Here is a 22,088-nt window from a genome sequence, read left to right as displayed (position 1 = left end):
CACCTAGCTACCTGAAGATGAATGAACTAACTGTTAAATGTGGTTGTCTCACCTAGCTACCTGAAGATGAATGAACAAAGTGTAAATCGCTCTGGATAAGAGAATCTGCTAAATGACTCAAATGTATTTTTTACAACAGGGACTAGATCACAAAAAAGCAAGCAGCACAGTGGCAACAGGCAAGGACCAACTCTCTTGAAGGAAGACACCTTGAGAAGAACCAGACTCATACCATTCTCCATTGACATGTTCTTACCGGCTACAGATTTCTCATAGTTCTTCCCCAGATTGACAAGGTTCCTCAGTCCTGGATTCAACTGCTCCATCACATTCTGCAAGAGGGGGCAGCACAATATAATACTGGCAGTGAGTGTAACTATTCTTCACATCTTTTGTTTCAAAAACACATTTTTTATCTCTTGTTGTGGAGTGGATACACAGAGACCAATAATACGTTAATAAACCATGAGACATTTCTAATAAACACATCCAAATCAAGGATTGTCTCAATGTCATCCTAAAAAAAAGTGTTTAAATGTTTGTGTTAATTCTATAAATAACTCCAAGCTGAAATAAAACATTTTAATCATTAACACGATCCTTCACAAAGTATTTGCAGCAACAGGACAGATTGAACCAATCCCACTGGTATTCAAACGGCCCACAATAAAATGCTGTTCAGGACTGGAGTTCCTGTTTCAATTCCCCAGACACACCCTCAGCAGAACATTGAACTGCCAGGTCTGGATTGGGCCTAGTTGCACCATGCCAGATAGAGAGAAACACAGGAGGAAGACTAATTAAATCAGAGAGAAACAAGTTTATCTTCAGCTGAAACTGTGGAATGTCATAAACAATGTAGAATGAGTGTTTCTGACACTTGACTTCACATGCAGAGTACTGAACTGGTGCGGTTTGCTTGCATGTGATAAGCTTGACGCATGTGATAAGCTTGACGCAAGTACACCAAATGGCCTTATAATTGATGAAATAACAAGAAAACATGTATTATTCGCCACATTTTAAATTGACAAATGACAAAATATTGTTTTCAGTTATTTGGAAAGGCAAATGTTAGGCCTACTTCACTGCGCTTTTTCGCTCTCACGGGCGAGTCACAAGCGTACCCGTGCTCTCACCATACGCACTGTGCAAGCTTATGACCATATTTTGGAATGGGTTTATGTATCTCCTATAATAATAACTGGTTGTGCCCTAAACCTGAAGCCAATTGGAGCCTACTGCTATTGCCAAAGGCGATGATGGACATTGGCCATACGGAAACCATGTTGTTATAAAGGTGGAGAAATTGGGAGCTATGATGATAACATAGCCTAACAAAAAGCCTGCTTACCTTGTATGTACTTTCGGTCAGCTTATTCACATTGTCATGATCCCTAGACATGTTGGCAGTTATTTCTCAGTCTCTACAAGATGGAACAACAGAAACAAGCCAAAAACCAAAGCCAATCACTCGAAGTCTATAGAATTCCTTTCAAATCCAAGGGTGGGCTGTTTAATTGTTCCAGGAGTAGTTTACGCTTGATGGCATTTGTCACACCTTGCATGTACACGTAGAGCCGAAACGCAACTGTTCGCTGGTGGACAAACAAACCGGCATTCACCGCTGCGCTGGCAGCGAGACAGTCAAACTCACGGTGTGTCCGCGGGGCGGGAGGTAGAAACCGTGGTATCCGAGTCGTCACTGCTTTAGTTAAACCATATAATTAGGAATTATAATTATAATGATAATTCTCCCTGACCAAAGACGGCTGCCATTTAGTCCTATTCTATAACTTTGAGGGATTATGATCACATCGTCCCTATAGTAATTTAATAGGATATTTATGAGTCAAGCACTTTCGGTGCTGTGGTTTATGTAGATCATCAACTCGGAATTGACAATAGGGGTTGGGCGCACACTCTCCCGGGGCGGTTCTTGTTATTGCATTCGGATTAATTTAAATCACAATAGGCTTACTTTAAAATCAATTCACACCCCAATTTGGCCATCGACATCAGTCTCATGTAAACACCTTCTGTGCCTAATTATGTTGTGGTTAATTAATGGTTGTTGTAGGGAAAGGGTATAACTAGTCAGTTGAACAAGTGAATGCCTTCAACTGAAATGTGTCTTCCGCATTTAACCCAACCCCTCTGAATCAGAGAGGTGCGGAGGGCTGCCTTAATCGAGATCTACGTCTTCGGCGCCCGAAGAACAAGTGAGAACAAGTGTCTTGCTCAGGGGCAAAACGATAGATTTTTACATTGTCAGCTCGGGGATTCGATCCAGCAACCTTTCGGAGAGAAGACAACGTTGTTTTATATGGAATAGACTGATGCTTTCCATGTAGGCCTGGGCTTTTACACATCGGTTTCAATTATTTGAATTCTATTTCTGTGAACTCAATGCACAAATAGCTTAGTTTCTCTGGAGATAAAATAAATCAGATCAGCCCGAACTCTGCAATGGCGGAGTTGTAGTTTCCAACAGGCCAAAATTCTACTTAGTTTAGTGCAGAAACCGTGGTAATGAACTACAATGACCCCAATCCATTGCGTGCCTTTCTGTGTGTTTCATTTAGGCAAGTGATGTTAATTAGGTTAGTGTCGGGAAGACACCTTAGAGAAGAGTCAGAAGATGCAAGATCAAGAGGGATCGATAACTGTTACTTTCGCGAGGTATCTACCTGAAATACATGATCTAAGTGATTGATAGTTGGTATTCAGCAGTCATATTTACTTTGAAGAACTTCTAAAATAGTGATTTTGTCAGACATCATAGGCAGCTCTGTAGAGATGAAATGATGACTTGAAATAAAATAATGTCATAAAATAAAACAAATTTAATCTACACAACAACTGAAATATGTTATTAAAGTAATGTGAATAATGGTTAATAACTGATAAGCAGTAATGGGTAGTCACTAACACCAAGGTAATCGTTGTATTCTGCCTTGTTGCAGCATTCAACCCCGCATAATGCATAGCGCATGTCATGTTTACATTTTATTTGTCGAAACTGAAAACCGTGATTGTTTTTAAATAATCGAACCGAAACCGAACAGACCTCAAAACGCACTAATCTCTCAGCACTAAATCAAATCAAATTGTATTGGTTAGCAGATTTTATTGCAAGTGTAGCGAAATGATTGTGCTTCTAGTTCTGACAGTGCAGCAATAACTAACAAGTCATCTAACAATTCCACAACAACTACCTAAACACACAAATCTAAATAAATGGATGGAATAAGAATATGCACATATAAATATAATGATGGGTCAATGGCCAACCTGCGTAGACAAGATTCAATAGATGGTATAAAATATACAGTATATACATGGGATGAGTAGTGCAAGATATTTAAACATCATTATTAAAGTGGCATTAATAAAGTGACTAGTGATCCGTTGTTAGAGTGGCCAATGATTGCAGGGCTGTATGTAGGCAGCAGCCTCTGTGTTAGTGATGGCTGGATGTTTAACAGTCTGATGGCCTTGAGATAGAAGCTATTTTTCAGTCTCTTGATCCCAGCTTTGATGCACCTGTACTGAACTCACCTTCTGGATGATAGCGGGGTGAACAGGCAGTGGCTCAGGTGGTAGATGTCCTTGATGATCTTTTTGGGCTTCCTGTGACATCAGGTGCTGTGGGTGTCCTGGAGGGCAGGTAGTTTGCTCATGGTGATGTGTTGTGCAGACCTCACCACCCTCTGGAGACCCATTCAGTTGTGGGCAGTGCAGTTTCCATACCAGGCGGTGATACAGCCTGACAGGATGCTCTCGATTGTGCATCTGTAGTTCATATTAGGTCCTATACTTTATTTAAATTTGTATTTAACTAGGAAAGTCAGTTACAAACAAATTCTTATTTACAATGACAGCCTACCCCGGTCAAGCCTGGACGACACTGGCTCCACCCTATGGGACTCCCAATCACATCTGGATGTGATACAGTCTGGATTCAAACCAGGGACTGTAGTGACACCTCTTGCATTGAGATGCCGTGTCTTAGACCACTGCGCCACTCAGGAGCCCCTATAAACTTGACAATGGGCATCAAATGTAGTCTTACTCACTATAATCTGAAAATGAACCATAACACTGAAAAACATGTACTAATTTTATCTCTAGAGTGACGTAGATGTTCACAGAAGCGATGAATTTCGTCGTTCACAGGGGACCAGTCCTGTTTCTCTGTGTTTGGCTCCATCTTGTGGCCATATTAAATACTTGAGCTCATAAGTGAGATGCAAGCGTCATAACTAGCTGACGTCAAACAAGGGTCTTGCTAATCAATATAATTATATACTGCACTAGATAGAACATGGCTGACTTCATAAGCTTGAATTTTTATATCATATAGGCCAGTCCTATGTACAGTACTAAGGTGTACAGTAAATGCTTCAAGTTTTTCTGTGTACACATCTTAAAGGACCTATCATGGTCCAAACATACAAACACAGTCATGAAGAGGGCACGACAAAGCCTCTTCCCCCTCAGGAGGCTGAAAAGATTTGGCATGGGCCCTGAGCTCCTCAAAACGTTCTACATCACCCCATGGTATGGCAACTGCTCATCATCCAACCACAAGGCCCACAGAGGGTAGTGCGTACGGCCCAGTTCATCACTGGGGCCAAGTTCCCTGTCATCCAGGACCTCTATACCTAGGGTTGGGTAGGTTACTTTCTAAATGTAATCAATTACAGTTACTAGTTACCTGTCCAAAATTGTAATCAGTAACATAACTTTTGGATTGCCCAAACTCAGTATGGTAATAGATTAATTTCCCTTAAGCGGCATTAGATAAAGACAAAAATGTATGTTACCAATTAAACCACATCTATTACAGGATAAATCAATGTTAAAGTTTACATAGCTGGACATATATGGATGTTACATTTTACTTTATGGGTTGGTTATGAAGGCTTCTTCTAACCCATCGCTATATATATATAATATATAATAATAATATGATCTAAAAGAATAGAACTTGGAAATATGGAAGTATAGATTAGGCAAATTGTTTTACCTGAGTATAACCCAAAACTAAGGATTTATTAGCCAGCCCTTCTCTGTTGTTTATGATTTTGTTGTCATGGAGGACTGACTGATTGGGCTCATTGATTCGAGTTTAAAAATAAATGCTGCGCTTGTGCTTTGAGCTCTACTGAAAAGTACTATTTACATGTGAAAATGAATGCCATATGCTGCATTTGCTATAGGCTTATTGTTTAACTTTTTTTTCGTGACACTTTGATATCTTGATAGTATGCAGCTGTTTAAAGGGCAAATCAAATCAAATTGTTTTTGTCACATGCGCCGAATACAACATTCACCTTACAGTGAAATGCTTACTTACAAGCCCTAAACCAACAATTCAGTAAAAAAAAAATATATAACAAATAATTAAGGAGCAACAATAAAATAACAGTAGCAAGACTATGTACAGGGGGTTCCAGTACCGAGTCAATGTGCTGGTTTGTCGAGGTAATTGAGGTAATATTTACATGTAAGTAGAGGTAAAGTGGCTATGCATAGATAATAAACAGAGAGTAGTAGCAGCGTGGGGAGGGGTGGGGACAATGCAAATAGTCCGGGTAGCCACTTAATCAACTATTCAAGAGTCTTATGGCTTGGGGATAGATGCTGTTAAGAAGGCTTTTTCACCTAGACTTGGTGCTCCGGTTCCGCTTGCTGTGCGGTAGCAGAGAGAATAGTCTATAACTAGGGTGGCTGGAGACCTTGGCAATTTTTTGGGCCTTCCTCTGACACCGCCTGGTATAGAGGTCCTGGATGGCAGGAAGCTTGGCCCCAGTGATGTACTGGGCCTAACGCACTACCCTCTGTAGTGCCAGCGGGTGGAGGCCGAGCAGTTGCCATACCAGGCGGTGATGCAACCAGTGCTCTCGATGGTGCAGCTGTAGAACGTTTTGAGTATCTGAGGACCCATGCCAAATCTTTTCAGTCTCCTGGGGGGGAATAGGCTTTGTCATGCCTTCTTCACGACTGACTTTTTGTGTTTGGGTCATGATAGTATGTTGGTGATGTGGACACCAAAGAACTTGAAACTCTCAACCTGCTCCACTACAGCCCCGTCAATGAGAATGGGGGCGTGCTTGGTCCTCATTTTTCTGTAGTCCACAATCATCTCCTTAGTCTTGATCACGTTGAGGGAGAAATTGTTATCCTGGCACCACACTGCCAGGTCTCTGACCTCCTCCCTATAGGCTGTCTCATCATTGTCAGTGATCAGGCCTACCACTGTTGTGTCGTCAGCAAACTTAATGATGGTGTTGGAGTAGTGCTTCGCCATGCAGTCAAGGGTGAATAGGGAGTACAGGAGGGGACTGAGCACACATCCCTTAGGGGCCTGTCATGCCAAATAGTGTCTCCCTATACGTCACAATGGGATTCAATAAACTATTAGCGTTTGTTGCTATATCAACAGTGTGGTGACCTAATGATTCGAATTTTGGATATCATTGCAGCCTAAATGAAGTTCTTTTCATCATTGCTATTCAAACAAGGCTGATTTTTGCAACAGTTTAGCTGTTTTAACATGTTTGGTTTAGCTAATAAAATGAAAACATTAATTCTAACTACTTTGTGGTACCTTGTTAACATTACAACATGAAATCCATGTCTTAAATGTTTTGCTATGTTTCGGAAATGGCAAAGAAAACGTGTAATCTGCTTGACACATTAAAGTTACTTAACTTACAGATCTCAAATTCAGTTCATTTCCACTCCATTTATATGCAAATCCCTTTGATTCGTACGCTGGTTTGTCTGGCTGTCATGTTTTTATGTTACCTGTCCTTCCCTTGTCTACACTGACATAACATCATTTCAGTAGTCCTCTATTATGTTTCATGTTGTTCTATCTCGCACGGCTCATTGGTACACCCTTGTGGTTGAATATATATGGATCTATTGTTGGTCCTAGGATACAACATTGAATAATGTGGAACAAATAAATACCACCAAAAGACACCTTACAATTTACAATAATAAACATCCTATGAAACAGCTGTGAAAACCAACCTGGCAATATTTAAGATTTTAATACATAAACATTTTGGTATAGTGTCATCAATTTATTTTCACAGATTATTATTTTTGTGCACTCACATGGCAATCAGACTTAAATACTTAATTCTGGTATGTGGAATAAAGAGGTAGGCGCTGTGTGGTTGGGAGGTTCTGCCTGTCACTTGTTCTCAACAGGCAGTCTCGGGACGGGGGACTTGAAGAGGGAGACTGCAAAGTTCAGGCACTGCTGCGCTCTTTGTTCTGAGTGTTTGCAGTGCTAGTGTTTTTAGTTCATCTGTGTATCTCACATATTATACGACCAGTATGATATGGCTAGCAAACTTTATTAGCAGATAATGACATCACGACAATAACAGTAGCTTTAAATGATATAATGACACGGAAGAGGGGATGGGATGAGTGGGCAGATTGTTGGGCAATCAGAAGTCACTAGATGAAGAATTTTGTCTGGAGAGAGAGGAGAGAAAGAGTTAAAGGATGAAGACGCCCTCAACCTTTAATGAAGGCCCTCAACCCCCTACTCTATCTCTGTAGTGTTTGACCTGATGGGGCTTGGATAGGTGTAGCAATATGGTGATGACTCAACCCTCAACAGGTTATTAAGGTTATTTACAATAACATACAATATACAATAAGATGCAATGTGGTAAAATACCTACCGTCTTGAGGTGGGGAGCCGGGCAAGCAGTGAAAACGGGTTAGGAAATCATCAGACAAAACAGATGACGGACTATGGACAGACAAATTCACGCACATTGACCACATGGGACAAACCGATGCATGAAAATGCTTGCAACATCTAGCTAACACAGCCTGATAATACCAGTGATGGTGTAGACCTAAATCATTATGTTGTTTGTCCGACAGTATCTTCTAAAACAAAGAGGATTATGCAAAACAAGAATATGTTAGCTACATGAAGTAGCTAAGAGAAAACATGCAATGTAGCCAACTCTTATAGGGTCCCCTAGGAAACACGTATCAACACGTTAGTACCTTCCCTGTCACAATAACACCTCCCTGGCATTTTAATTTGTTGTCATCTCAAACAACACTGTATTCAAAGTGCCCACTATTATATTCTAACTATATAATTAGAATAGTCATTCTATTTCCAAGATTCCAACAGTTTTGCTATAATTCAGCAAGTCAAATTGCATTTGCAACATTTGGTTAAAAATCAGTCCTAGATTATTTGCCCATATCATGCAGCCCTACGTGGCTGTGTTGAAATTATCTCAATTGAGCAGTGGTGTAAAGTACTTCAGTAAAAATACTTTCAAGTACTACTTAAGTCGCTTTTTTTTGGTATTTGTACTTTTTAAAAACGTTTAAAAATATTTTTGACAACTTTTACCTCACTATAGTCCTAAAAAGAATACTGTACTTTTTACTCCATACATTTTCCTTGACACCTAAAAGTACTCGTTACATTTTGAGTGCTTAGCAGGACAGGAAAAAGGTCAAATTCACGCACTTGTCAAGAGAACATTCCTGGTCATCTACTGCCTGAGGATCAGTGTGGCAGATATGTTGTTACCTACCCTTACCACCTGGTTACAGCCTGTCAGAAAGTTCAGGATTTAGTTGCAGAAGGAGGTGTTTAGTTTAGTGATGAGCTTTGATGGCACTGTGGTGTTGAACGCTGAGCTGTAGTCAATGAATAGCATTCTCATGTATTTGTTCCTTTTGTCCAGGTGGGAAAAGGCATTGTGGAGTGCAATAGAGGTTGCATCATCTGTGGATCTGTTGTGGCGGTATGCAAATTGTAGTTGGTCTAGAGTTTCTGGGATAATGGTGTTGATATGAGCCTTTAAAAGCATTTAAAGGCTACAGATGTGAGTGCTACGGGTCGGTAGTCATTTAGGCAGGTTACTTTGGTGTTTTTGGGCAAATCAAATCAAATCAAATCCATTTTTATTTGTCACATACACATGGTTAGCAGATGTTAATGTGAATGTAGCGAAATGCTTGTGCTTCTAGTTCCGACAATGCAGTGATAACCAACAAGTAATCTAACTAACAATTCCAAAACTACTGTCTTATACACAGTGTAAGGGGATAAGGAATATGTACATAAGGATATATGAATGAGTGATGGTACAGAGCAGCATACAGTAGATGGTATCGAGTACAGTATATACATATGAGATGAGTGTGTAGACAAAGTAAACAAAGTGGCATAGTTAAAGTGGCTAGTGATACATGTATTACATAAGGATGCAGTCGATGATGTAGAGTACAGTATATACATATGCATATGAGATGAATAATGTAGGGTAAGTAACATTATATAAGGTAGCATTGTTTAAAGTGGCTAGTGATATATTTACATCATTTCCCATCAAATCCCATTATTAAAGTGGCTGAAGTTGGGTCAGTGTCAATGACAGTGTGTTGGCCGCAGCCACTCAATGTTAGTGGTGGCTGTTTAACAGTCTGATGGCCTTGAGATAGAAGCTGTTTTTCAGTCTCTCGGTCCCAGCTTTGATGCACCTGTACTGACCTCGCCTTCTGGATGATAGCGGGGTGAACAGGCAGTGGTTTGGGTGGTTGATGTCCTTGATGATCTTTATGGCCTTCCTGTAACATCGAGTGGTGTAGGTGTCCTGGAGGGCAGGTAGTTTGCCCCCGGTGATGCGTTGTGCAGACCTCACTACCCTCTGGAGAGCCTTACGGTTGAGGGCGGAGCAGTTGCCGTACCAGGCGGTGATACAGCCCGCCAGGATGCTCTCGATTGTGCATCTGTAGAAGTTTGTGAGTGCTTTTGGTGACAAGCCAAATTTTTTCAGCCTCCTGAGGTTGAAGAGGCGCTGCTGCGCCTTCTTCACAATGCTGTCTGTGTGAGTGGACCAATTCAGTTTGTCTGTGATGTGTATGCCGAGGAACTTAAAACTTGCTACCCTCTCCACTACTGTTCCATCGATGTGGATAAGGGGGGTGTTCCCTCTGCTGTTTCCTGAAGTCCACAATCATCTCCTTAGTTTTGTTTGGGGTCATTCAGAAATGTCCTTGTTTTTGAAAGAAAAGCCTTTTTTTGTCCATTAAAATAACATCAAATTGATCAGAAATACAGTGTAGACATTTTAATGCTATACATGACTATTGTAGCTGGAAATGATTTTTTTATGGAATATCTATGTGCATTATCTGTCACTCCCTGACCTTAGAGAACCTTTTTATGTCTCTATTTGGTTTGGTCAGGGTGTGATTTGGGTGGGCATTCTATGTTCTGTTTTCTAGGTTTGTGTATTTCTATGTTTTGGCCGGGTATGGTTCTCAATCAGGGACAGCTGTCTATCATTGTCTCTGATTGGGAATCATACTTAGGCAGCATTTTAACAAATAACAGAAAATGTACGCTCACCACTCTGCACCTTGGTCTCATTCCGACGACGGCCGTGACATTATCAGCAACCATCACTCCTGTGTTCCAATGACATGTTGTGTTAGCTAATCAAAGATTATAATTTTAAAAGGCTAATTGAGTATTAGAAAATCATTTTGCAATTATGTTAGCACAGCTGAAAACTGTTCTGATTAAAGAAGCAATAAATCTGGCCTTCTTTAGACAAGTTGAGTATCTGGAGCATCAGCATTTGTGCACTCGATTACAGGCTCAAAATGGTCAGAAACAAATAACTTTCTTCTGATAATCGTCAGTCTATTCTTGTTCTGAGAAATGATGGCTATTCCATGTGAGAAATTTCCAAGAACTGAAGATCTCGTAAAACGTACATACAAGAGCACCAAGTCTCTGACCAAAAGGCACCTGAACAACTTCTCCCCCAAGCCATAAAACTGCTGAACGATTAATCAAACGACAACCCAGACATTGAACCCCTTTATCATTTATTTATTTATCTTAATTTAAAGTTAAGTTAATAAACAGCCAAGTTAATAAACTGATCACTGACCATTTAGAATCCCACCGTACCTCCGCTGTGCAATCCGGTTTCCGAGCTGGTCACGGGTGCACCTCAGCCATTCTCAAGGAACTAAACGATATCATAACCGCCATCGATAAAAGACAGTACTGTGCAGCCGTCTTCATCGACCTGGCCAAGGCTTTCAAATATGTCAGTCACTGTATTCTTATCGGCAGACTCAACAGCCTTGGTTTCTCAAATGACTGCTTTGCCAGGTTCATCAACTACTTCTCAGACAGAGTTCAGTGTGTCAAATTGGAGGGCCTGCTGTCCAGACCTCTGGCAGTCTCTATGGGGGTACCACAGGGTCCAATTCCCGGGCCGACTCTTTTTCTCTGTATATATCAACGATGTCCCTCTTGCTGCGGGTGATTCACTGATCCACCTCTACGCAGACGACACCATTTTGTATACATCTGGCCCTTCTTTGGACACTGTGTTAACAAACCTTATAACGAGCTTCAATGCCATACAACAGTCCTTCCATGGCCTCCAACTGCTCTTAAAAGCTAGTAAAACTAAATGCATGTTTTTCAACCGTTCGCTGCCCGCACCTGCCGCCCGACTAGCATCACTACTCTGGACGGTTCTGACTGAATATGTGGAAACCTACAAATACCTAGGTGTCTGGCTAGACTGTAAAATCTCCTTCCAGACTCATATGAAACATCTCCAATCCCAAATGAAGTCTCGAATCGTCTTCCTATTTCGCAACAAATCCTCCTTCTCTCACGCCGCCAAACATACCCTCGTAAAACTGACTATCCTACCGATCCTCGACTTCGGCGATGTCATTTACAAAATAGCCTCCAACATTCTACTCAGCAAACTGTATGCAGTCTATCACAGTGCCATCCATTTTGTTGCCAAGGCCCCATATACCAACCACCACTGCAACCTGTATTCTCTAGTCGGCTGGCCCTTTCTACATATTCGTCGCCAGACCCACTGGCTCCAGGTCATCTATAAGTCTTTACTAGGTAAAGCTCTGCCATATCTCAGCTCACTGGTCACGATAATAACACCCAACCGTAGCACACGCTCCAGCAGGTATATCTCACTGGTCATTCCCAAAGCCAACACCTCCTCTGGCAGCTTTTCCTTCCAGTTCTCTGCTGCCAATGACTGGAGCGAATAGCAAAAATCGCTGAAGATGGAGATTTATATTTCCCTCACTAACTTTAAACATCAGTTATCTGAGCAGCTAACCGGTCGCTACAGCTGTACACAGCCCATCTGAAAGTAGCCCATCCAATCTACCTACCTCATCCCCATATTGTTTTATTTACTTTTCTGCTCTTTTGCACGCCAGTATTTCTACTTCTACATCATCTGCACATCTATCACTCCAGTGTTAATTTGCTAAATTGTAATTATTTCGCTACTATGGCCTATTTATTGCCTTAGCTCCTCACGCCATTTGCACACACTGTATATAGAATAATGTTTTTTCTATTGTGTTATTGACTGTATGTTTGTTTATTCCATATGTAACTCTGTATTGTTGTTTGTGTCGTACTGCTTTGCTTTATCTTGGCAAGGTCACAGTTGTAAATATGTGTGAGTGTGGGTAGAGTCACTAGACTCTACCCACACTCACACACATACTACACTGACACTCCAACACACACACTTTACATAGCTGCTGCTACTCTGTTTATCATTTATCCTGATTGCCTTGTCAATTTGACCTCTGCCCACATGTATTACCTCAATTACCTCAACTACTTGTACCCTTGTACATTCAAAGCAAATCAAATCAAATCAAATTTATTTATATAGCCCTTCGTACATCAGCTGATATCTCAAAGTGCTGTACAGAAACCCAGCCTAAAACCCTAAACAGCAAGCAATGCAGGTGTAGAAGCACGGTGGCTAGGAAAAACTCCCTAGAAAGGCCAAAACCTAGGAAGAAACCTAGAGAGGAACCAGGCTATGTGGGGTGGCCAGTCCTCTTCTGGCTGTGCCGGGTGGAGATTATAACAGAACATGGCCAAGATGTTCAAATGTTCATAAATGACCAGCATGGTCGAATAATAACAAGGCAGAACAGTTGAAACTGGAGCAGCAGCACAGTCAGGTGGACCGGGGACAGCAAGGAGTCATCATGTCAGGTAGTCCTGGGGCACGGTCCTAGGGCTCAGGTCCTCCGAGAGAGAGAAAGAAAGAGAGAATTAGAGAGAGCATATGTGGGGTGGCCAGTCCTCTTCTGACTGTGCCGGGTGGAGATTATAACAGAACATGGCCAAGATGTTCAAATGTTCATAAATGACCAGCATGGTCGAATAATAGTAAGGCAGAACAGTTGAAACTGGAGCAGCAGCATGGCCAGGTGGACTGGGGACAGCAAGGAGTCATCATGTCAGGTAGTCCTGGGGCATGGTCCTAGGGCTCAGGTCAGTTGAAACTGGAGCAGCAGCATGGCCAGGTGTACCGGGGACAGCAAGGAGTCATCATGTCAGGTAGTCCTGGGGCATGGTCCTAGGGCTCAGGTCCTCCGAGAGAGAGAAAGAAAGAAGGAGAGAATTAGAGAACGCACACTTAGATTCACACAGGACACCGAATAGAACGGGAGAAGTACTCCAGATATAACAAACTGACCCTAGCCCCCCGACACAAACTACTGCAGCATAAATACTGGAGGCTGAGACAGGAGGGGACAGGAGACACTGTGGCCCCATCCGAGGACACCCCCGGACAGGGCCAAACAGGAAGGATATAACCCCACCCACTTTGCCAAAGCACAGCCCCCACACCACTAGAGGGATATCTTCAACCACCAACTTACCATCCTGAGACAAGGCTGAGTATAGCCCACAAAGATCTCCGCCACGGCACAACCCAAGGGGGGGGGGCAACCCAGACAGGATGACCACAACAGTGAATCAACCCATTCAGGTGATGCACCCCCTGCAGGGACGGCATGAGAGAGCCCCAGTAAGCCAGTGACTCAGCCCCTGTAATAGGGTTAGAGGCAGAGAATCCCAGTGGAAAGAGGGGAACCGGCCAGGCAGAGACAGCAAGGGCGGTTCGTTGCTCCAGAGCCTTTCCGTTCACCTTCCCACTCCTGGGCCAGACTACACTCAATCATATGACCCACTGAAGAGATGAGTCTTCAGTAAAGACTTAAAGGTTGAGACCGAGTTTGCGTCTCTGACATGGGTAGGCAGACCGTTCCATAAAAATGGAGCTCTATAGGAGAAAGCCCTGCCTCCAGCTGTTTGCTTAGAAATTCTAGGGACAATTAGGAGGCCTGCGTCTTGTGACCATAGCGTACGTGTAGGTATGTACGGCAGGACCAAATCAGAGAGATAGGTAGGAGCAAGCCCATGTAATGCTTTGTAGGTTAGCAGTAAAACCTTGAAATCAGCCCTTTGACTCGATACAGCTACTCCTTGTATATAGCTTTGTTATTATTTTTTATTGTGTTACTATTTCATTTTTATTCAGCAAATATTTGTCTTACTTTTTTACTCTGCACTGTTGGAAATGGGCTCACGAGTAAGCATTTCACTGTAAAGCCTACACATGTTCTATTCTGCGCATGTGACCCATAAAATGTGATTTGCTCGGTAAATAGGAGGAACAAATAGCCATTCCTAAGACGTGTCCTGCACATTTTTGGTGTGGGTCATAAAGTCAATGAGGACTGTCAAATGTCCTACCTCCCGAGTGGCGCAATGGTCTAAAGCACCGCATCTCAGTGCTTGAGGCATTACTACAAACCCGCTGGTTCGAATCAAGAGTGTATCACCGGCGGTGATTGGGAGTCTCATAGGGTGGCGCACAATTGTATATACGAATGTGTTCTTAATTGACTTTCAGAGTTAAACATAGGTATCAAAATGTTTTTTAAAATACCACCACTATCAACAGAAACTTCCAACACGTTAACGTTTGAGCCATTTAACAGACGCTTTTATCCAGAGCGACGTACAATAGTGAGACAACAGCTTTTTGTAATCTGACACATATGGCTAAAACGCGTGGACATGATTTCAAGCTATTACGTATATCTGGGAAACATAAAGGGCATGAACAATTTGCTGGCACCGGCTGACGAGGCATCTACTATCGTTTGGCCATCTGAAGACAGTCCCCATTTCTCAATTTCTTAGTCCTGAAGTATCCTACACCATTTTTCTCTTCTGTGAGCGGACAAGCGCAAATGTATCGGTAAATATGATGTGTTGTATGTGTAATATTTGGGCAAAAAAGCAGAATTTCATTACAGTAAATGTAACTTAATTTTGTGAACTTCTGGTTTATGATTTCAGAAATATAATTGGGTTGGTCGTCATGTCACTTCCACTGATTCTGAGCCCCCAAGTTTTGGGGCTCGCGGCAGGGGGTTTGAGCAATCTTCGTAGGTTTACTTTTACGCATAACATTGTTTTTATACAATACGTTTTTTAAACAAAATGTATAGTAAACTCATGTTGTTTAAATTTTTATTCAGGAAATATTGCAGGCAAGCTCAGCTTCATCCAGAGGGAAGGAAATGTGACTTATCTGCGGGACAAGGAGCTGGCCACGGAAGTTCCAACCGAGACAAAGTTTGAACTGTTCGATCCAAGGAACACTTTACGCACTGCCAGATTCCACTATACCTGGGACTTCGGCAACGGGTAGGCCTATGTGGACTTGCCTGTTTATCATCGAATGTATGTTTTGTAGTTTAGGCTATATATTTAAATATTATGTGGTTGTTTAATTTGTTATTTATTTATTTATTCGATGTTGTGTGATGCTGTTTTTTACTGTAAGGATTACTGTTGTTTCTGTTGTCTTGTCAGTGTTGAATTTATTCCATCAGGGACCACGTTAGAAACAAGTGGAATTGCTTTAACCTGTTTCCCTGGGTTGTCCTCAATGAATAATTTTGCTCAATAAATCATCAATCAATTTTCTGGCTTTGTAAGAGAGGTGCTGAAGGGATCGGAGCCGTCTGTGCACTATAACTACTCATCCCCTGGAAACTACACTCTGCGGCTGAGAGTTGGGGCCCAAGTGAACAAAACCTCTAGTCCACTAACTGGGGTATACACCATGGACGTTACAGTTTTGGGTAGGTAGACAGAATACACATCATTGTTGTTCATAATTATCTGGTTTGAAATAGTAGAGCTTTTAAATATCACATTAGGTTTACCATACAGTAAGTGACACCACAACATCAATGTAGGTGTATTGCACATCTCTGCTATTTTCCAGACGCCATCAGAAATATTGAATTGAGCCCTTTGAGTTTCCAGGTTTCCAGAAACAACAGTCTGGTTGTTCATGTGGATGGAAGGTGGGTACAATTTCTCAGTAGGCCACACAATTAACACACACAGCATACTAAACATGTATAACACATCAAATAATCAGCTCATTTATTCTCTCTCTCCTCTCTGTGTCCTAGTCTTCCAATGTGGGTGTGTTGTATTTATTCTCATCATCTCTCTCTCTCTAGTCCTCCCATGTGGGTCTGTTGGAGGTTCCTACAGAACTGTGAATCGGCAACCCCTACAGGCTGTCACCTGACCATGCTGTATGAGAACACCATGACACTGAACCACACCTTCACAGCTTTAGGAGTCCACTGTCTGGACATCAGCGCCCGCAACGACATCAGCAAACTGCAGACCTCCTACAACATCTTTGTGAGGAGAGATCGTAAGTCTGGTGTTATCATGTGGTCTGTGGAGATTTGGTCCACATTAGTCATGCTAGGCAGAAGCTACAGTATAGTACAGTACAGTTCACACTTTGTCCTCTCACTTTTTTGGGAAGGGCCAAAAAATTGTCAAAGACTCCACCCATCCAAGTCATACGGTAGACTTTTCTCTCTGCTACCACACGGCAAGCGATACAGGAGCGCAAAGTCTAGGACCAAAAGGAAGCTTCTACCCCCAAGCCATAAGACTGCTGAACAATTAATCAATTGGCCACCCAGACTATTTACATTGACACGCCCCCCCCCCCTTCCTTTTTTTACACTGCTGCAACTCGCTGTTTATTATCTATGTATAGTCACTTTACCCCTACCAGGTTAACTTGAATAACCTGTACACATTGACTCGCTACCGGTACCACCTGCATATGGCCTCGTTATTGTTATTTTTATTGTGTTAATTGTTATTTTTATTTTACTATTTTTATTTTATTTAGTGAATATTATTTTAACTCTTTATTGAACTGTATTGTTGGTTAAGGGCTTGTAAGTAAGCATTTCACAGTAAGGTCTGTGACCTGTTGTATCCGGAGCATGTGACAAATACAATTGGATTTGATTTGAATACAGTATAAATGGTTTGATATGGTACAAATGATCCATCTATTAGTACAGTGTCCCTCAGCAGTTCAGGTGGTACAAGAGGTTTTGATGAGATTTTATCTCTTTAGATTTCATGGTTCTTCCTGTAATCTTCAGCTGAACCGAGTGATAGTGTGTTCAGAGAAATGAAAAGATGCCAGTGGGACAGTGGCCAGGGTTGAGGAATGCAGCTAAGGAGTTCTGGAGGAGAGCAATTTAACAGCAGGACCCACACCCCATACTGCATTTGTCTCCTGTGGTGAATTGATTTGTGCTGGATGGTATCGTTACAGAGGAGTTTCAGGAAGCTTGTGACCTCATTTTAATGCATAACAAATAGATTGTTTGAAACCAGAAGACTAAAAGAATGATGATGGTTTGTGTAAATAGGAACATGATTCAATGGTGCACAGAGTTAAGACAAGAGGAGACATGCTAATAATCATGTATGCATATACTCTGGAGTATGACAGTTACTAATCGGGAGTTAATTGTAAAAAGAAAATCAATTCTGCTTGCAGAACGTCTGACCAGTATTCAAGCTTGTCTAACTGCATCACGTAATACTGTAGAAAAACAATTCTCTCTTTGTCTTCTTATAGCCCCGATTAACCTGCTCTTCACCCTGACATGTACTGGGATCATCTTGGTAATACTCGCCTTCATCACTGTTATAGCCTGTCGCACTAAGAATGGACACAATAACAAACCACAGGTAGGAGACTGACAGAGGGACTTGTTGAATGTTAGGCCCTGTTTCAGTACTTATCCCAAAGAAAGGAAGCTATTTTACAATATGTCCACATGAGGGTGATATATACCTAACAAATTGACTAACGATCAACTCCAAAAATTGTTCGTAGCAGTAAAAAGCGCTGTCAAGCAGTGTTGTAGTACTTGAGTACAGGACTCAGTTTTGGTTCAGACTCGACTCACAATTCTCATGACTCGTGACATGACTCGGACTCCACCAGCAGCAATGATAGATAACTGTATTATCTAATCAGCCTTACAAACGTGAAACATTGTAATGAAATGTAGCTTAGCAAATGGTTGGACTGCAGCTTTTAGCACTACCAAAAGACTCAGACTTGGATTCAGACTCGGACTCGAGGTTTACTGAACTCTACATCACTGCTGTCAAGTGATGGGGGTTTGCACAGAGTATTTGTTCTTGTTCAATATGAAATTACTATTAAATATTCAGACAATGTAGCCCTACAAACTCCAAAAAACACTTGTGTGTCAGTGTAAATATGTATTTTTTATTTGACAGATGTCTAACTCCAGTAACGCCACTTACTCCAGTATGAACATGGAACTGCAGCCACAACAGAACATCCCTGATATCAGTAGTGATCTCTATGTGTCCAGGCCAAAGAACGAAGAGGTCCAACCCCTTCTACAGCACGGGACCAGATCTGTCGCCAAATCCTACCGCAACTAGTCTTCATTTACACACTTTGATTTGAGCTTTGTGTTGGACTGATTCAAGCCAAATGTTAATAGTTTGCTAACAATGTATAGTTTGAGATTAATATATGGCACCCGTAACATTGAACTATACATTGTCAGTGATGTAATACCGATGTAGATTACATTCCCCTGTCTGTGTGGATGTTAATACTTACACTATTTTGCCTCTGATGATCTCATCCTCAGACCCAGCCAAAAGCCTGACCTCGAAAACTAAATATCCATCCAAGGGGTTTTAGAGGATTGGATATTCTATGATAATAGATGACAGCTGCCAGTAACCCTGTAGGGAAGTGTCCTAATGTGTATTATTACCCAGTGATTTATATATACGCTAGATGACTGATCAGTGGTGCTGTGTTGAATCCACCATGCCTACATTTTGGCACTCCCCCACCATTGTATAAACATTTTGGGAAGCTATAGAAATGCATTTATTCATGTCTATATTCATTCTTGCCACATTTATTATATTACAGACACCTTATCGCATACATTTAAATTACATTTCATTACTAATGTTACTATCCCCACTAAAACAAAAAAATACTTAAATACATGTAATTTTGTCCCTGAAACATTTTTTTGAAATACTGTAGAGTTCCATTCATTCCTATGGAGGACTGCTCCTACTGGGGAGTGCCAAACTGCAGACCGATGGCTTCAAAGCCTCTCAATGGCAAATAGATAGCATAAGCAATCCAGTTTTATATATACATTGCTGGTATTACCTAACCATACTGTCTGTCACCACAGATGGTCCATTACATTGACCAGATACTCCATTGGCCACTAAGAATAAAAAGAATGTCTTCAAAAATGTAAGGCAGATGGGAGGAAAAGAGATCGGTTAAGACCATTCTAGCCAATGAGAGAGCAGATACACGTGTGATAACAGGCAGAACCAATGAGAGAGCAGATACATGTGTGATAACAGGCAGAACTCTGATATAAGGGACTTTTTATGTCACATCCTACTAATATCAGTACAGTCATAACAACCTAAGCATTACAAAACCATTATTAGATCAAATAAGCCACACGTTGAAAATTAGCCATTACATTTTTGGTAATCACACTCATTGACCTCCATACAAAAAACCTGGCTTGGTGAGAGGAAAAAAACAACAACAAAACGCCACCTGCTGGAGAAGACAGATTTTGGGCCGAGTTATTCCTCTGCTGTCACCAAACCCACCTTTCAGTCAGGGCAACAGAGATGAATTCATGACTAATGACAATGACCTTGATTGACAGATGGCTTTAGCTTACATATTTTATTTTGCAGAAAGTTTCATTTGGGTTTGGGAGTGTGACTCATCAACATCTTTGGAACATTTTAATTTGATTTACAAAATGTTTTTATGGAATGCCAAGAAAGTCAATAATGAAAGTAAAAATAAATCAAGCGTCATTATCAGTAAGAAGTGTTGTTATATTTACAATGTTATTCACAGGTTATTGTCCCCCAAAATGTATGTATTTGTTGGGTAATCGACATCTGTCGCCATTATTTCTACATATTTATCTTGCTGTTCACGACTGTAACCTACTTGCTGCTCACGACTGTACCAAATGTATTATGTATCTGAATGGTATCTTACAATACAATCTAACTTGAGTTGTAGGCCTACTTCATGTTACGCACCCACAATCATTAAAGCAGGCAGGGTAGCCTAGTGGTTAGAGTGTTGGACTAGTAACTGGAAGGTTGCAAGTTCAAATCCCTGAGCTGAACAGTGACGGCCTGTTCCTATGTGATCTTAACTGACTTGCCTAGTTAAATAAAGGTAAAAATAAATAAAAGTACTCCTAGCAGCTTACTAACATTTCCTAGCTAGGTAACTATCATTTACTGTTAGTGAAGTTGCAAGCTCACAAGTTAGCATAAACTAGCACAAACTGGGCTAGTCACTGTCTAAATGACAAATAGAAATACATTCATAACCATAAAGGGGTAACTAGCCCCCAGGCGATGGGGGAGTTACTACTTTACAAAAAAAGGATCTAAATGTTTCATTCTAAACAAGTGGATAATTTATCTAAAGGCTTTCCTACTTGTATATTTAAACATTATTTGGGATCGGTGTCCCTTCCACGGGATGGTTGAGCTAATGTAGGCCAATGCAATTAGCATGAGGTTGTAAGTAACAAGAACATTTCCCAGTACATAGACATATCTAAATTCTTGTTAATCTAACTGCATTGTCCAATTTACAGTAGCTATTACAGTGAAATAATACCATGCTATTGTTTGAGGAGAGTGTACAGTTATGAACTTGAAAAGTTATTAATAAACAAATTAGGCACATTTGGGCAGTCTTGATACAAAATTTTTAACAGAAATTCTATGGTTCCTTGGATCAGTCTAAAACTTTGCGTATACACTGCTGCTATCTAGTGGCCCAAATCTAAATTGCACATGGGCTGGAATAATATATTGTAGCCTTTAATTGCATTTCAAAAGTGATGGTAAAAAAAATACAAAAGAACGGTTGTTTTTTTCTTTGTATTATCTTATACTAGATATATTGTGTTATATTCTCCTACATTCCTTTCACATTTCCACAAACTTCAAAGTGTTTCCTTTCAAATGGTACCAAGAAAATACAGATCCTTGCTTCAGGGCCTGAGCTACAAGCAGTTATATTTGGTTATGTCAAAATGTTGGGGAGAGAATTTGGTGACATCTAGTGATCTTTATGTGAATTACAGGGGGAGGGGCAGTTACACCGGAGGGCTAATTACCCCCTACTACCCTATCAAGAGAACATCTCTGGTCATCCCTTCTATCTCTGATCTGGTAGACACACCAAACCCTGGCTATATTTAATCTAAAAAAACAAGAAAATTTTGCCTTCAGGCTTGCTTAATATGTGTGAAATTATTAATACTTTTACTTTTGATACGTAAGTATATTTTAAGCAATTACATTTACTTTTGACACTTAAGTATATTTAAAACCAAATACTTTTAGACTTTTAATAAAGTAGTATTTTACGAGGTGACTTTCACTTGAGCCATTTTTAATGAAGGTATCTTTATTTTTACTGGAGTATGACAATTGGGTACTTTTTCAACCACCGAATGGTCGACGACTAGTTTCACACTGCTAGGTCTGGGGACTTTTCCTCATTTGAGCAAAGGTCAGTGCTTCATCCTCTCGCCTGCGTGACACGAAACCTGTCAAGTGGTGGAGTGTGTCAATTCATTTGTAAGCAAAAGGAAATCGGTCCTACCCTTCTCAATAGCCTCCTTTTGGCGAAGAGGTACACGTATTCTACCGAGGAAGAGGTTTGATATCTGCCACACCCCCTTTGAATCAG

The 22,088-nt window shown here is 41.0% G+C and overlaps 2 protein-coding genes across 2 annotated transcripts in view; one reads left to right on the top strand and one right to left on the bottom strand.

Annotated features, from left to right (window-relative positions):
* The window catches only part of LOC124038557 (brain-specific angiogenesis inhibitor 1-associated protein 2-like protein 1), a 75,233-nt gene extending 73,355 nt beyond the window's left edge, over positions 1 to 1,878 (bottom strand). Inside the window, exons 1-2 of the mRNA XM_046354575.1 lie at positions 1,355 to 1,878; positions 257 to 332 (exon numbers count right to left, since the gene is read on the bottom strand). Coding sequence (XP_046210531.1) covers positions 257 to 332; positions 1,355 to 1,405 — 127 coding nt within the window. The 5' untranslated portion in view covers positions 1,406 to 1,878. The remainder of the gene's footprint in view (positions 1 to 256; positions 333 to 1,354) is intronic.
* A 13,406-nt stretch (positions 1,879 to 15,284) lies between these two features.
* Positions 15,285 to 20,255, top strand: LOC124038767 (transmembrane protein 130-like). The gene is made up of 7 exons (XM_046354837.1): positions 15,285 to 15,351; positions 15,445 to 15,613; positions 15,908 to 16,053; positions 16,200 to 16,281; positions 16,444 to 16,646; positions 17,889 to 18,001; positions 18,563 to 20,255. The coding sequence occupies exons 1-7, from the start codon at positions 15,285 to 15,287 to the stop codon at positions 18,731 to 18,733; spliced, it is 951 nt and encodes a 316-aa protein (XP_046210793.1). The 3' UTR covers positions 18,734 to 20,255.
* The last annotated feature ends 1,833 nt before the right edge of the window (positions 20,256 to 22,088 follow it).

This window comes from Oncorhynchus gorbuscha, linkage group LG06 (genome assembly GCF_021184085.1).
Source record: "Oncorhynchus gorbuscha isolate QuinsamMale2020 ecotype Even-year linkage group LG06, OgorEven_v1.0, whole genome shotgun sequence".
Taxonomy (NCBI): domain Eukaryota; kingdom Metazoa; phylum Chordata; class Actinopteri; order Salmoniformes; family Salmonidae; genus Oncorhynchus; species Oncorhynchus gorbuscha.
This window is presented reverse-complemented; position numbering and strand designations above follow the sequence as displayed.